The sequence below is a fragment of the Pan troglodytes genome, chromosome 9, assembly GCF_028858775.2.
Source record: "Pan troglodytes isolate AG18354 chromosome 9, NHGRI_mPanTro3-v2.0_pri, whole genome shotgun sequence".
Lineage (NCBI taxonomy): Eukaryota > Metazoa > Chordata > Mammalia > Primates > Hominidae > Pan > Pan troglodytes.
This window is the reverse complement of record NC_072407.2, coordinates 121,064,825-121,079,541: the sequence shown is the minus strand read 5'-3', so window position 1 is coordinate 121,079,541 and position 14,717 is coordinate 121,064,825. Positions and strand designations below refer to the sequence as shown.

The following is a 14,717-nucleotide window of genomic DNA, read 5'->3' as shown; positions in this document are numbered from 1 at the left end:
CCAGTGAGCCCATTCTTGTTCATTCTATAGCACCACTACTGCCCACTCACAGCCAAACACCTGGGACCTCCATGGAAATGGCATACGCTCTGAGAATAGCAAAGTTTCACCAAGGGGAGGAGGAGAAGACAACAGGACAGTTAAGCAAACAAAAAACAAACCACCTGAGTCACCAGAAGGGGAACAAGCCTAACTATTTAGCTCCTCTTCTGGGTGGCTATATCTCCTCATTACCTAGTAAACTGCCACCAAATGTAAGAAGAAACAAATAAGAGTCCAAGCATTTATTTTATTACCAAAAACAATTTGTTAATAAACACGCTCAATGCCTCCAATCCTGTCCCTGAGGATAATCATGAAAGTCCTTGGGGTTGTAGAGGAAACCTTAAGAGGAAAATGGCTACTTGGTTATCAATGCCTTGGCTGGTGACAAAGAAAGGACCCTTGTAGGGACCAGTCACATGCCATCCTTGGGCCTAAGGAGCCCGAAGGATGGGAATGGATGTGAGCTAAGGATTTAATCACTGTCAAGCAGATCTTGAGGGTTACGGTTAAGCCTGATAACAGCCTCTTTAACAAGAACACACACATCCAGGATCCCCTCAAAGAATCCAAAGTCCTCAGGCTCCCCACAAAATGTAGTCTGGCAGAAAAGGGAAGTCTTTAGAGTCTGCAGAATGATGCAAACCCAGGCCAGAGTGGACCACACTGCTCTCGGCACCACTCCTGAAGGCATCCATTGGCAACGGCTGCCCACTAGGGGCACTGCCACTTGCCTGGCTCAAACTCCAGGACCTGGGGAAGAAATGGTCTGGCTCTGCGGCCTTCAAACCATCTGGATCTCTGGCTCCTCAGCTATTCCTTGAAGCTTTTCCATGATGCCCCCTGAAGGTGGCTCAGGGGCTGGGGGAGGCTCCCCTGGGGCTTCAGACAGCACATAGTAGACAATCTCTTGCTGGCCTTGGGCATTGGTCTGATTCACCACGTGGATGACAGAACTGGGGTTGTCCTGAGAGGCTGAGAGGGCTGTCCCTTCGCTACCCTTGCCCTCCTCTTCCTCTTCCTTACGTCCTGGCTCCCCTGGCACTGTTTCTAGAATAATGCCCTGCAGGCTGCTCTCGTTCAGCGACGTTCCCAGGCCCGATCCCTCTTGTGGTTGCCGCAGCAGTTGCTGTGTCAGCTCTACACTCTCGTAGCGAACCAGCTGCAGCCGCATATAGCCATCTTCATGTTCCTTGTACCTGGTGAGGTAGGAGCATAAAGGGCAGCAAACCCAGGCAGGGGGATACAGAAATGGCCGAGGCTGGCAAAGTAAGGAACAAACATGAGGGATGGAAGAAGTCCTGGATTCCAAGTGACAGGAGTTGAAGACAAAAAAGGTCTTTATTGGAATATGTAGAAGAAAAGGCAAGAGGGAAAGATCATTACTCAAAATGGAAAGTTTTATATAGAAAACCAACCAGAAAAACAGAGACTGACTGACTGTGTTGGAGGGCGAAAGTGTCAAAGGATTTATGAGAAGGCCTTGGAGCTAAGGATCAGAACCCTTAGATTCTAGCTCTAGTTCCAGCTGCAGGACTTTTTGGCACCATTTATTGGGTTTGGCACCATGCCTTACAAGATTCAAAAAACAGAAAAATAAGCTTTGCTCCACCATTATTCTTAGGATTCTTTGAATCTAAATGGAAATGGCAGACATAAAACCACCATCAAATTAAGGTTTTATTTATTTATTTATTTATTTTTTTGAGATGGAGTCTCGCTCTGTCACCCAGGTTGGAGTGCAGTGGCGTGATCTCAGCTCACTACAACCTCCGCCTTCTGGGTTCAAGTGATTCTCCCACCTCAGCCTCCCAAGTAGTTGGGACTACAGGCATGTGCCACCATGCTCAGCTACTTTTTGTATTTTTAGTAGAGACGGGGTTTCACCATGTTGGCCAGGCTGGTCTCGAACTCCTGACCTCATGATCCGCCCACCTTGGCCTCCCAAAGTGCTGGGATTACAGGCGTGAGCCACCGCGCCCAACCCAAATTAAGGTTTTTAAAACTGGTTGAAAAGGTATAAAAACAAGTGTGTTAATCTGGGAAGGAGGGTTGAGAGACATACCGAAAACGGGGATGCCCTGAGGGCCACTTGAACTGGTGCTTCTTGCGAAGGTGCACGGTGAGGTTGTTGCCCCGTGTGAAGCATTTGTCACACACATGACATTTGTACCTTGGCTCAGAGTCTCCCTGATGGGGAAGGAAGGGAGAAATGAGACCAGCTCTTCACCCCAGGGTCCCCCATACTTCCACTAGTCCTTCCCAACACCAGCCCCACTCACTTCATGTACTTTGCGGTAATGGGACTTGATAGAGCAGAGGGATCGGGCACTGAAGGTGCAGTTTTCAAAATCACACCTGTAGGCTGGCTCCTCGCTGTGGGTATCCAGGTGCTTCTGGAGGTCAATAAGATTCTTGCAGCTGCCATGAGAAATCAGGAGGGATTGGAGGACATGGGGAACACTGGAACATGAGCTGTTTTCTGGTCCCTGGTCCCCCTTACCTGTAGTCACAACAGTCACATTTAAAGGGCCGGTCCTCACTGTGACGAAAGCGCATGTGGTTGCGGAGGGAGGAAGGCAGCGGGCAGGTCATGTCACACAGAGGGCACTTATAGTGATTCACTGAGAGAAGCAGAGAGGAGGCTGTGATGTGAGAACTTGTGGAACCTTGGAGGGCAGCAGGGAGGCTGTGGGCCGCAGGCCACTCACCATGGTTGCGCATGTGGTCCCGCAATAGCCGCTCTGTGGCAAATCTCTTGGAACAGTGAGAACACTGGAAGTGCTGCTCTGGGGTGGGGCAGGCAGAAGAAAGGACGGCTGTAGGGGATAGTGGAGAGGCACAGAAAGGAGAGGGGAACCATCCCAGGCAGAAGGGAACCACCCAAGGAGAAAAGGAGAGCTTAGGGAGCTATGAATGGACACAGTATCATGGAAAGAGCATGGGACTTAGAGAACCTGAGTTAGAATTCCAGCTTCACCACTTACTAGCTGTGTGATCTCAGGTAAGTGATTTAACCTCTCTGAGCCTCAGTTTCCTCATCTGCAAAAAGGGGGATAAGAAGCCTACCTCATGGGGCTGTTGTGAGGATTCCCTAAGTAACTGATACGAGGTACAGTAAGTACTGAATAACAATGTCTACGAATCTGAATCAGCAAAGAGACTATGGGAGGTGCCTGAGCCCAAAAAGAAGAGGCAGCCAAAAGGCAGGTCTCTTCAGTGGCCACCCCCACTAGAAACATGCCCCTAACCCATTCCAAGCAGGACAGCCTGCATCCACCCCACTTCCTCTGACTACTTACGATCCAATGAGGTCTGGCGACGGATGTGATCTAAGAACTTGGTATTGTTGGCAAACATGCCCCCACAGGTGGGGCAGGCTACCACTTTCTCCTGGGTATGGCTGCGGAGGTGCTCTCGAAGTTTACTGCGGTCCTTGAAGGTGCAGGTACAGCCTGGGAAGGAAGCCCTATCAGTCTCCTGCCACAAAACCCCAGTTTTGCCTAGGATCTGGTACCCCTGAGTCTCTCCAGCCGGCAGTCAACCTTGCCCCTGTAGGACCCCTATCCCTTTCTGTCCCAGCTCTTCAGCAACCCCAGCGTTTCCTCCAGAAGCCACAAGTTAAGAAGCAGCCCTACCTTTCCAGCCACACAGCACCACCGGGTTGTCCTTGCCGACTGCTTCGTATTCACAGCACAGACTGTGTGCTTCCACATGCCGATAAAACCACTCTGGATTGTCGAAGGAATTCTGTGCCAGGGGCAACTTGGGGTGAGGACTGAGGGTGGGTAGAGGGACTCACCCCTATGTGCCCAAAGAATTCTTGGCTCTCTCCCAAATTAACTTGATGGGGATGGGAAATTTTGAGGAAAGGCACTGCACAGAAATGGAGGAGTGGCCGGGTGCGGTTGCTAAACCCTGTAATCCCAGCACTTTGAGAGGCTGAGGCAGGAGAATCACTTGAGGCCAAGAGTTCGAGACCAGCCTGGGCAACATACCCAGACCTTGTCTCTACAAAAAATTTAGAAGTTAGCAGGGCATGGTGGTACATGCCTGTAGTCCTAGCTACTTGGGAGGCTGAGGTGGGAGGATTGCTTGAGCCCAGGAGTTCAAGGTTACAGTGAGCTATGATTGTACCACTGCACTCTAGCCTGGGCTTCAGATCAAGAGCCTGTGTGTAAAAAATAAACAAATTTTAAAAGAGCAAAAGAAATGGAAGAGAGATACTAGCAGGAATCTTGGAAATATAAGGCATCCCTGAAAGGGACAAGGCATCAGAGTTAAGACCCCCAGCTTCCTTCCACCCCAATTACTGGCACTGCCTGCTGACCTCACAGTGCTCCCACAGACACAGGAAGTGGTCAGGGATATCAGGGATGACGTTCCGGCTCTGGAAGTCCAGGATGCAGGGGCCAAGGTCAGCCTGGCTTTGCAAGGCCTGCAGCCCCCACTGTTTCAGCTTGGTGTGGTAGCAGTGGAAGTAGACATGGCGGATGAGGTCAGCAGAACTGTCCAGAGAACAAAAGCCACATTCCTGCCACAAGCAGGAGAATTCTTCCTCTGTAGAAAGGGGTTTAAAAGGAAGAGTCTGACACTTTCCAAGGCTCAGGTCACCTTCCACCTGCAGCACTAAACAGAGAGTGAGGAGGCTGGACTCGTGAGGAGGCTGGACTCTAACCAAATTACCAGGGTTCATTTAGCAAATACCAGTATTTAATGACCATAAATTGTGTGCCAGTTAGAGGGACTATAACAAGTAAAAAGTGTCCCACTCCTTGCCCTCACATAGCTTTCAGTCAGGGAGAAAGCATATTCATCAAATAATCAGATCTATAAATATAAAACTGCAACCAGTGATGAGTGTTACAAAGCGGGGATATACATGGTGCTATAAAAGCATTAAACAGAGGTCATTTGACATGGTGTTCTGAGAAGCGTCCCCATGTTGAACTCTGAAGTACGATGGATGAATATCTGTAAATAGGTGAAGAAGTGTGGTCTAGGCAGAGGTGAGAGTGTGTGCAAGACCTATGCCAGAAACAGACAGCAGAAATGGCCGGCACCCAAGTCCTCTGACTTGAGTTTCTGCAATTCCTGATGAAGATGCTGCCTCTCGATCTGACACCTCCCACTTCTCCTTGTAAAACCACCAGTCCTCCTTCCCCTCATGTTTTGCTCAAGATCTGCCTTCTCCAAGAAGGCCCCATCAACTCTTCCAATCCATTTCCTATCTCTCTAGCATCCCTAAGCACTGTATTTTCAGCGCTTTATATAAGTTAACTGGTTTTGAAACACAGATACTTTAGAAAATATAATCATTCCCCAATTTTGCCTTTGTATAAATATGACTTGAATTTTGAAACTATCAATTATGGTTCATAGTCATCAGACTTAAAACAGAATTTGGGGTGGGAGAAGGAGAGCTGCCTCCATATTTCCTGTAGAATAGAGTTTTTCAGACTGTGTTGTGACCCACTAGTGGGTGAGGAAATCAGTTCAGTGAACTATCAACCACATTTTGGGCCGGGTGCGGTGGCTCACGCCTGTAATCCCAGCACTTTGGGAGGCTAAGGTGGGTAGATCACCTGAGGTCGGGAGTTCGAGATCAGCCTGACCAACATGGAGAAACACTGTCTCTACTAAAAATACAAAATTATGTGGGTGTGGTGGCGCATGCCTGTAATCCCAGTTACTCAGGAGGCTGAGGGAGGAGAATCGCTTGAACCCGGGAGGCAGAGATTGCAGTGACTGGAGACTGCAGTGAGCCGAGATCACGCCATTGCACTCCAGCCTGGGCAAAAAGAGGGAAACTCGGTCTCAAAAAAAAAAAAAAAAAAAAGCCACATTTTCTTTTTAAATAAAAGAGAATAGGATAGAACATTGCAGAAAGCATTCAGTTAAAAAAAAAAAGTATTATTTCAAGTTTTTTTCTTTAACTTTGGTGTACAAGGTTGTGATACAAAATGTATTCCTTCGACACTTGTTCTCAGAACCTCCTGAGGGCTGAGTCACAGGCAAAATAAAAATATAATTAAAAAAGAAAAGGCCAGGCACCGTGACTCACGCCTGTAATTCCAGCACTTTGGGAGGCCGAGGCAGACAGATCACGAGGTCAGGAGATCGAGATCATCCTGGCTAACACAGTCAAACCCCGTCTCTACTAAAAAATACAAAAAAAAATTAGCTGGGCTTGGTGGTGGGCGCCTGTAGTCCCAGCTATTTGGGAGGCTGAGGCAGGAGAGTGGCATGAACCCGGGAGGCGGACCTTGCAGTGAGCGGAGATCGAGCCACTGCACTCCCACAAAAAAAAAAAAAAAAAAAGAAAAGAAAAATGTATTCCTGCCAGATGCAGTGGCTTATGCTTATAGTCCCAGCTGCTCAGCATGCTGAGGCAGGAGGATCACTTGAGGCCAAGAGTTTAAGATCAACCTGGTAACATAGCAAGACTCTGTCTCTAAAAAAAAACTTGCTTTGGTCGGGTGCGGTGGCTCACGCCTGTAATCCCAACACTTCGGGAGGCCGAGGCAGGCAGATCACAAGGTCAGGAGTTTGGGACCAGCCTGGCCAATATGGTGAAATCCTGTCTCTACTAAAAATACAAAAATTACCCGGGCGTGGTGGCGGGCACCTGTAATCTCAGCTACTCGGGAGGCTGAAGCAGGAGAATCACTTGAACCCGGGAGGCGGAGGTTGCAATTAGCCGAGATCACGCCATTGCACTCTAGCCTGAGCAACTGAGTAAGACTCCATCTTACTCTGAAAAAAAGTTTTTTTTTTTCCTTTTTCTTTTAAATCCTGCCACACTTATTAGTACCGTGACTTTGGGCAAGTTATTTTATTCCTCTGTGCCTCCGTTTCCTTATTTGTAAAATGGGTATAATAATAGTGCCTATCCCATCCTGGCTAACACAGTGAAACCCCGTCTCTACTAAAAATACAAAAAAAAAAATTAGCTGGGCATGTGCCTGTAATCCCAGCTACTCGGGAGGGTGAGGCAGTAGAATTGCTTGAACCTGGGAGGTGGAGGTTGCAGTGAGCTGAGATCGCACCACCACACTCCAGCCTGGCGACAGAGCAAGACTCCATCTAAAAATAATAATAATAAATAATAATAATAATAGTGCCTATCTCATAGGCTCTTTGGGAAATAGTGCTTTAATGTAGGTTTAAAAAAGTACTGGCCGGGCATGGTGGCTCACGTCTATAATCCCAGCACTTTGGGAGGCTGAGGCGGGCGGATCACCTGAGGTCAGGAGTTCAAGACCAGGCTGGCCAACAGGGGCATCCTGGCTAACATGGTGAAAGCCTGTCTCTACCAAAAATACAAAAAAAAAATTAGACGGGCGTAGTGGCACGCACCTGTAATCCCAGCTACTCGGGAGGCTGAGGCAGAAGAATCGCTTGAACCGAGGAGGCAGAGGTTGCAGTGAGCCGAGATTGCACCACTGCGCTACAGCCTGGGCAACAAGAACGAGACTCCATCTCAAAAAAAAAAATAAAGTACCCAGCAATACTTAACACACAGTAGGTACTATAGAATACAGTTCACTATTGTTATTGTTTTCAGATTGGATTTTATTAAAATCCCAGTTATTTGCTATTGGTAAAAGGCATACCTAAAACATAAGTCAGACAAAGGTTAAAAAGTGAGAGATGGGGCCAGGTGCGGTGGCTCACGCCTGTAATCCCAGCACTTTGGGAGGCCGAGGTGGGCGGATCATGAGATCAAGAGATCAAGACCATCCTGGCCAACATGGTGAAACCCCATCTCTACTAAAAGTACAAAAATTAGTTGGGCGTGGTGGCGCGCGCCTGTAGTCCCAGCTACTCAGGAGGCTGAGGCAGGAGAATTGCTTGAACCTGGGAGGCAAAGGCTGCAGTGAGCCGAGATCGAACCATTGCACTCCAACCTGGCAACAGAGCAAGACTCCGTCTCAAAAAAAAAAAAAAAAAAAAAAAAAAAAAAAATTGGAAGGTGGGAGTGGGGTTGGACTTGGTGGCACAAGCCAATAGTCCCAGCTACTCAGGAGGCTAAGGTAGGAGGATTGCTCGAGGCCAGGAGTTTGAGATCAGTGGGCAACATAAGCAAGATCCCGTCTCTAAAAAAAATTTTTTTTAAAATTGGCGTGTGGTGGTGGTACATGCCTGCAGTCCTAACTACTCGGGAGGTTGAGGCAGGAGGATCCCTTGAGTGTTGAAGGCTGCAGTGAGCTATGATCATGACACTGAACTCCAACCTGGGTGACAAGATGAAGCCCTGTCTCTAAAAAGTAAGATGTATTTCTGACCGGTTGCAGTAAAAGAAAAAAAAAATTGGGAATACTAGAAGAGTTAAAAAAAAAAAAACACAACAACAAAACACAGGTTGCCAACAACTTGTACAGAATGATTAAAAAAAAAAAAGCACATTCATCTGTATTTAAATATATGTAAACACATGCAGAGAGATGTCAAAAACAATGTTCACTAAAGTACTGTCAGCAATTACTTCTTGATGGCAGGATGGCAGATTTATTCCTTATATCCTTGTTGACTGTGTTTTCTATAAATGAGTTTACAATGTTTTTATATACAACAAAAACACAATTAGGAAAATAAACCACCATTCTCTTAGGCCGCCTTCTCCCTCTAAGGAAGAGAAAGCCAGATTTTCCACCTTTCCTTGAGCTCCTCCCCTTCCTGTGTCCTGCTCTCTTACCAAGTGGGTCATCCTCCTCTTCCTCTTCCTCCTCCTCCCCAGAGCCATGCAGGTGCTGCTGCAGGTGCTGAGTGACATGCTCAAAGAACTTTTCCATGGTTGAGCACACAAAGGAGCAGGACCCCCACTCACACTGTAGCCACAGATTCTCCTTTCGGGGAACTTTCCCAGGAGGCGGCATGGCCTTCACCCTAGAGGAAGAGGAAGAAATCCACAGCTGCAAGAATTCCACCCAGGTGCTGCTGAGGGCAAAAAGCTGGGCAGGCAGCCTGCCTAGAATCAGCACGTGTTGTTCCAGCGACCCATGAGAAACCCTGCCCTTTTACAGTAAGGATGGAGTAATTCCTTAAATCCCTGGAAGATGTCTGGTGTTTGTGGAAAGGGAAAACAAAAACTAACACTATTGAGTGTGTGCCAGGCACTGAGCTAAACGCTTTAACAGACATTTTCTCATGAAGCTTCAGAGCAACCCACCAAGAAGGAATTATTCCTCTGTGAGGCAGAACAATGCTCAGGTTCAAACAGATGGCTTTTGAGAAGGATCAGGGTTCAAATCCTGGCTCCACTGTCTACCACCTACTAGCTGTATGACCTTTGTCAAGAACTTAACTTCTGAATACTCTCATCTGCAAAATGAAGATAATAAATCTTTTTGTTTTTAATTTCACACTTACTATATGTCAAGCACCACAGTAAGCATTTTATTTGCATTATGTCATTTAATTACCAACACCACCCTTTGCTGTAGGTGCTTTTTTTTTTTTTTTTTTTTTTTTTTTTGAGATTGAGTTTCGCTCATCTCCCAGGCTGGAGTGCAATGGCTCGATTTTGGCTCACTGCAACCTCCGCCTCCTGGGTTCAAGCGATTCTCCTGCCTCAGCCTCTTGAGTAGCTGAGATTACAGGTGCCCGCCACCACGCCTGGCTAATTTTTATATTTTTAGTAGAGACAGGGTTTCTTCCCCATGTTGGTCAGGCTGGTCTCAAACTCCTGACCTCAGGTGATCCACCCACCTTGGCTTCCCAAAGTGCTGGGATCATAGGTGTGAGCCACCACGCCCAGCCGGTAGGTGCTATTTTTAACCTCATTTATAGATAAACACCTGAAGTTCCAGAGGTCAACTGACTTGCTCACGGCCACACACTAGTGGTAATGGTAGGGTCATGTTGGGCTGACTCTAGTCCATATACGGTTCTACTCCATAGAGCCTACAGATGAGCCTAGAAGCTCCTTATTTCTTATTGAATCATAAGTCCCCTGCCAGACTTTCACAGTGCCATACAATCTGCCTTTACCTAACCTATCCAATGGTTTACTCCACCACTCTGCTAATACCTTCTGTTAAAATGTAGATTCCATTTGAACATAAAAAGCCGTATCTGTGTAGTTTATACTGCACCTTGGGTGTCTATACACTGCTAGGCATGCTTAGGCATGTAATAAATATTTTTTTTCTTGAGACAGAGTCTCACCCTGTCACCCAGGCTGGAGTACAGTGGCACAATCACAGCTCACTGAAGCTTCGACCTCCCCAGGCTCAGGAGATCCTCCTACCTCAGCCTCCCAAGTATCTGGGACCACAGGCATGCGCCACCACATCTGTCTAATTTTTGTTTTGTTTTGTTTTTGTAGTGACAGGGTTTTGCCATGTTGCCCAGGCTGGTCTCGAATTCTTGGACTCAAGCAATCCATCTGCCTCAGACTCCCAAAGTGTTGGAGTTACAGGCATGAGCCACTGCACCCAGTCTGTAATAAATATTTATTGAAGAAAGATAAACATGAAACTGAAGGTTCTCGGCTGGGCGCAGTGGTGCACACCTCTAATCCCAGCACTCTGGGAGGCCAAGACAGGTGGATCATCTGAAGTCAGGAGTTCGAGACCAGCCTGGCCAACATGGTGAAACCCTGTCTCTACTAAAAATACAAAAATTAGCCAGGCGTGGTGGAACAAGCCTGTAATCCCAGCTACTCGGGAGGCTGAGGCAGGAGAATCGCTTGAACTTGGAAGGCAGAAGCTGCAATGAGCCGAGATCGTGCCACTGTACTCCAGCCTGGGCAACAGAGTAAGACTCTGTCTCAAAAAAAAAAAAAAAACACACACACACACACACACACACACACACACACACACAAACAAAAAACTAAAGGTTCTCAATTTATTTTATTTTATTTTTATTTTTTGAGACAGAGTCTTGCTGTTGCCCAGGCTGGAATGCAGTGGCGCAATCTCAGCTCACTGCAACCTCCACCTGCCGGGTTCAAGAGATTCTCCTGCCTCAGCCTCCTGAGTAGCTGGGATTACAGGTGTGTCACCACACCTGGCTAATTTTTGTATTTTTGCTAGAGACAGAGTTTCACCATGATGGCCAGGCTGGTCTCGAACTCCTGTCCTCAGGTGATCCACCCGCCTCAGCCTCCCAGAGTGCTGGGATTATAGATGTGAGCCACCATGCCCGGGTAGCTCTCAATTTTAGATCTGCACACGAATGTAGTTATCCAGCGCCTGCCTGAGAAGTTCGGATTCAGGAAGGCAAGGGTTAAGCCTAGAAATCTGCCCTTTTAACTCAGCACCCCAGTTGTGATGCAAACAGTTCCAGCATACTTTGAGTAACAATTAAAGAATAAACGAAACACAGAACAGAGGGTGACGTTGCAAGCAAAATTTCTGCTAGAGAGAGGACACTAGCCGGCCTTGGCTCTGTCTCCTGAGTGTCACCTTCTCCTCAGGAATTCTCACGGATTCTTGCTGACCCCACCATGTTGCTCTCTCTGGCCTACCTGAGACAGGTGGGAACTCTGAAAAAAGGCCTTTACTGAATACTAAAAGGAAAAAAAACAGAAAATACGAAAAAACAGAAGATCCTTCATGCCTCCAATACAGGCTTTTCTGAACCCACTATACCTACTGTACCTACATAGCCTTTTCTCCTCCTCAGAGAAGAATCCAGTCCTTAACACTCTGGGGTGCATATAAGGTTGCTGAGCTGCTCACAGACTACTAGTGAATCCCTATTACAAATATTGACTGCTGGGCCGAGTGCAGTGGCTCACGATCTTAGCACTTTGGGAGGCTGAGGTGAGCAAATGGCTTGAGCTCAGGAGTTTGTGACCAGCCTGGGCAACATGGCAAAATTCCGTCTCTACTAAAAATACAAAAATCAGCCGGGCGCAGTGGCTTATGCCTGTAATCCCAGCACTTTGGGAGGCTGAGGCGGGTGGATCACAAGGTCAGGAGATTGAGACCATCCTGGCCAAATACAAAAAATTAGCTAGGTGTGGTGGCACACGCCTGTAGTCCCAGCTACTATGGAGGCTGAGGCAGGGGAATCACTTGAACCCGGGAGACAGAGGTTGCAGTGAGCCGAGATCGCACCATTGCACTCCAGCCTAGTGACAGAGCAAGATTCAATCTCAAAAAAAAAAAAAAAAAAAAAAAATCAGCCGATGTGGTAGCATGCACCTGTAGTCCCGCTACTTGGGAGGTTCAGGTGGGAGGATGGCTTGAGCCCAGGAGGCAGAGGTTGCAAAGAGCCAAGATCACACCATTGTACTCCATCCTGGGCGGCAGACCCAGACCCTGTCAAAAAAAAAAAAAAAAAGGAAGAAAGAAATATTGAATATTGACTGCTTTTATAATGTTGTGGTAAGAAAAGTAGAAAAAAGCTTCAAAAGTCATAAAATCCCACACCTCCTCTGACTATTACAGTATGAAATGCAAGGCTCTTCTCAAAGTGGTCTCAATTTTACTTCTCCAGGTCTAGGTAGGGAAACGAACATCTATTGAGAAGCTACAGTGTGTCAGCCCTGTGGTGAGTCCTCTCTACACTTCATCTGATGTAAGAGCACCCTCATTCCAATCCAAAGATCATGCTCTTTCTCCCACATGATGCTGTTCTCTGGCTTCCTCACCCATACTTCATTCCCTCTTCCTCTGATTCAATCATCTTTGTCTCTGAATACTCTACATTCTCCTAAAACTCTCTGCCTACGCAAGTTCTTTTTTTTTTTTTTTTGGAGATGGAGTCTTGCTCTGTCGCCCAGGCTGGAGTGCAGTGCTGTGATCTGGGCTCACTGCAACCTCTGCCTCCCAGGTTCAAGCGATTCTCGTGACTTAGCCTCCGAAGTATTATAGCTGGGACTATAAGCACGCACCACCACGCCCAGCTAATTTTTGTAGTATTAGTAGAGATGAGGTCTTGCCATGTTGGTCAGGCTGGTCTCAAACTCCTGACCTCAAGTGATCCGCCCGCCTCAGCCTCACAAAGTGCTGGGATTACAGGTGTGAGCCACCGCGACAGGCCTGCCTATGCAACTTCTATTTGCCCTTCAAACCCCAAAGTCTTCTCTTCGATGACCCCCTTCCCAATTCATCCAGGTACAGGGGGCATATCCCATCTCTTGCCCACGGCATCCACACACATCTTTGCTATCAATGCAATGAAACTTGTTTCCCCTAGACTAGGAGTTTCTCAGGACAGTGGCCATCACTTATTCACTTCTCATTCTCAGATTCAGCACAGAGCTTTGCACACCCCAGGTACTCAATAAATATCAGGAGATAATCACATTCCGGGAAGCCTTCCTAAACTACCCCATCCCTGAATCTACTCTTGCTCCTCAGTTCTATGGCTGGCACAGCTGACACCATAAAACCTCAACCCTATTTTCATGTTGCCATGGTCGTTTTATGTGTTCTAGTCTCGTTTACCCAATTGGACTATAAGAAGCTTCTGAGCAGAAACCATATCACACCTGCCTGTGTCCCTACACTGTGCCGAGCACAAATATTCTAAACATACACCTGCTGTTAGACTGGTGGGTAAGTCCAAGGAGGCAAGCTAGCTGGCGATACAGAATGATCTGAAACCTAGGCAAAACTCCCTGACGCTCTCTGACTGTCCTCCTGTCTTCTTTAATTTCTCTTTCTGTGTCGCTTGTTTCTACTCTGAGGAGATAGGGGCATGATCTTCACTCTACCCTCTTAACACTTAAGAGGGCATATACTGTAACGCAAGACAATGAATGAACTGTGGTATTCAAGAAAAAAAGGGTCCTAAACGCCTAAGAACTCATAATTTGGCCAAAAAGATAAGACTGATACGTGAAGACAACGACCGAAACAAAGTACCCGATGAGGGAGACCAGGACAGAGAGACACCTCCGCGGTCAGGCGAAAAGGAAGTCTCCCCTAAGCAGTGGGGCCCGCACCACGCCTCGAAGGACAGGTAGAATTTGGACAGAAGGAAGGAGACCGTCCCGTTGGGCAAAACCTCTCCACTCGCAGTCCCGCAGGCTTCCCGGAATCCTTCACGCTAAGGCGTGGCGGCGACCGAGTCTCAGCCGCAGCGAAGCCCCTAGACTAGAAAGCAGGGAGGTTCCAGTCGGGGTGAGGGGACCGGACCAGGGCAGACCAGCGTGGCCAAGCGGCAAGAATACTCGCCGAGGTGGCTCGGGAAGAGCTTGGCCTCCTGCAGCCCCTGCAGAGCACATACCCCAGCTTACCGTCTGTCGGCTCCAGGTCTCTTCAGCTCTTCTCCCACCTCAGACCATCTCCGGAGAGGCGCTTGAGGGACGGTCAAGGAAAGCCAATCGTCGTTCTCGGATCCGACTGACAGCCAATGGTAGCTGTGTCTGGCGGAACCCGTGCGTACCAAAACACGGAAGGGGCGGGAACGGTGGGTGGGGCTAGGCGTCCCGGGCGGACAGAGGGGCGACAGGATACGTGCAAAAGGTAGCACGTGACCGCGCCTCGATGCTCAGGGCGACGCAAAGGCGGGGAGCCTATGGGCCTGAGTTCCCCTCACTGCGCAGGCTCGGCCTCCGGGACCCAACGGGCATGCGCAGGGCTCGCGCCTGGTGCCCAGTGGGGTCTCCCTCACGTGGTTCTTCGCTTTAGTTGGCTGGTTGCGTGGGCCTCGCGGAGAAAAAGGCGTGGGAGGCTGCCCAGCGCTGTCGGCCCCGCTCGGCTCAGATTGAA

At 48.2% G+C, this 14,717-nt stretch overlaps 1 protein-coding gene across 14 annotated transcripts; it reads right to left on the bottom strand.

The window, feature by feature from the left end:
- Positions 1–269: 269 nt before the first annotated feature.
- HINFP (histone H4 transcription factor) lies at positions 270–14,562 on the bottom strand. 14 transcript variants are annotated; one of them, XM_063783469.1, is made up of 12 exons: positions 14,243–14,303; positions 13,869–14,099; positions 12,201–12,317; positions 8,741–8,931; positions 4,373–4,602; positions 3,681–3,792; positions 3,345–3,497; positions 2,754–2,831; positions 2,546–2,666; positions 2,325–2,463; positions 2,108–2,232; positions 270–1,241 (listed from the first exon to the last, which is right to left on the bottom strand). In XM_063783469.1, exons 4-12 carry the CDS (start codon positions 8,919–8,921, stop codon positions 827–829), a joined length of 1,554 nt encoding a protein of 517 aa, XP_063639539.1. In that variant the 5' UTR covers positions 8,922–8,931; positions 12,201–12,317; positions 13,869–14,099; positions 14,243–14,303; the 3' UTR covers positions 270–826. The 14 variants fall into 14 exon arrangements, with proteins under 14 accessions (XP_063639539.1, XP_054518752.1, XP_009422585.1 ...); XM_054662777.2 differs by lacking the exon at positions 12,201–12,317 and having other exon boundaries at positions 14,243–14,312; XM_009424310.5 differs by lacking the exon at positions 12,201–12,317 and having other exon boundaries at positions 2,754–2,861; positions 14,243–14,308.
- Positions 14,563–14,717: the final 155 nt, after the last annotated feature.

Bases quoted from the DNA above. Each gene is read 5' to 3' on its own strand.
- HINFP (XM_009424308.5), bottom strand. From the start codon at position 8,921: ATGCCGCCTCCTGGGAAAGTTCCCCGAAAGGAGAATCTGTGGCTACAG. The intron at 3,793-4,372 runs GTCAGCAGGCAG...CCCCTGGCACAG, and splicing joins GTCTGTGGGAGCACTGTGAG to AATTCCTTCGACAATCCAGA. The intron at 3,498-3,680 runs GTAGGGCTGCTT...CTTCCTTCCCAG, and splicing joins GGTGCTGTGTGGCTGGAAAG to GCTGTACCTGCACCTTCAAG.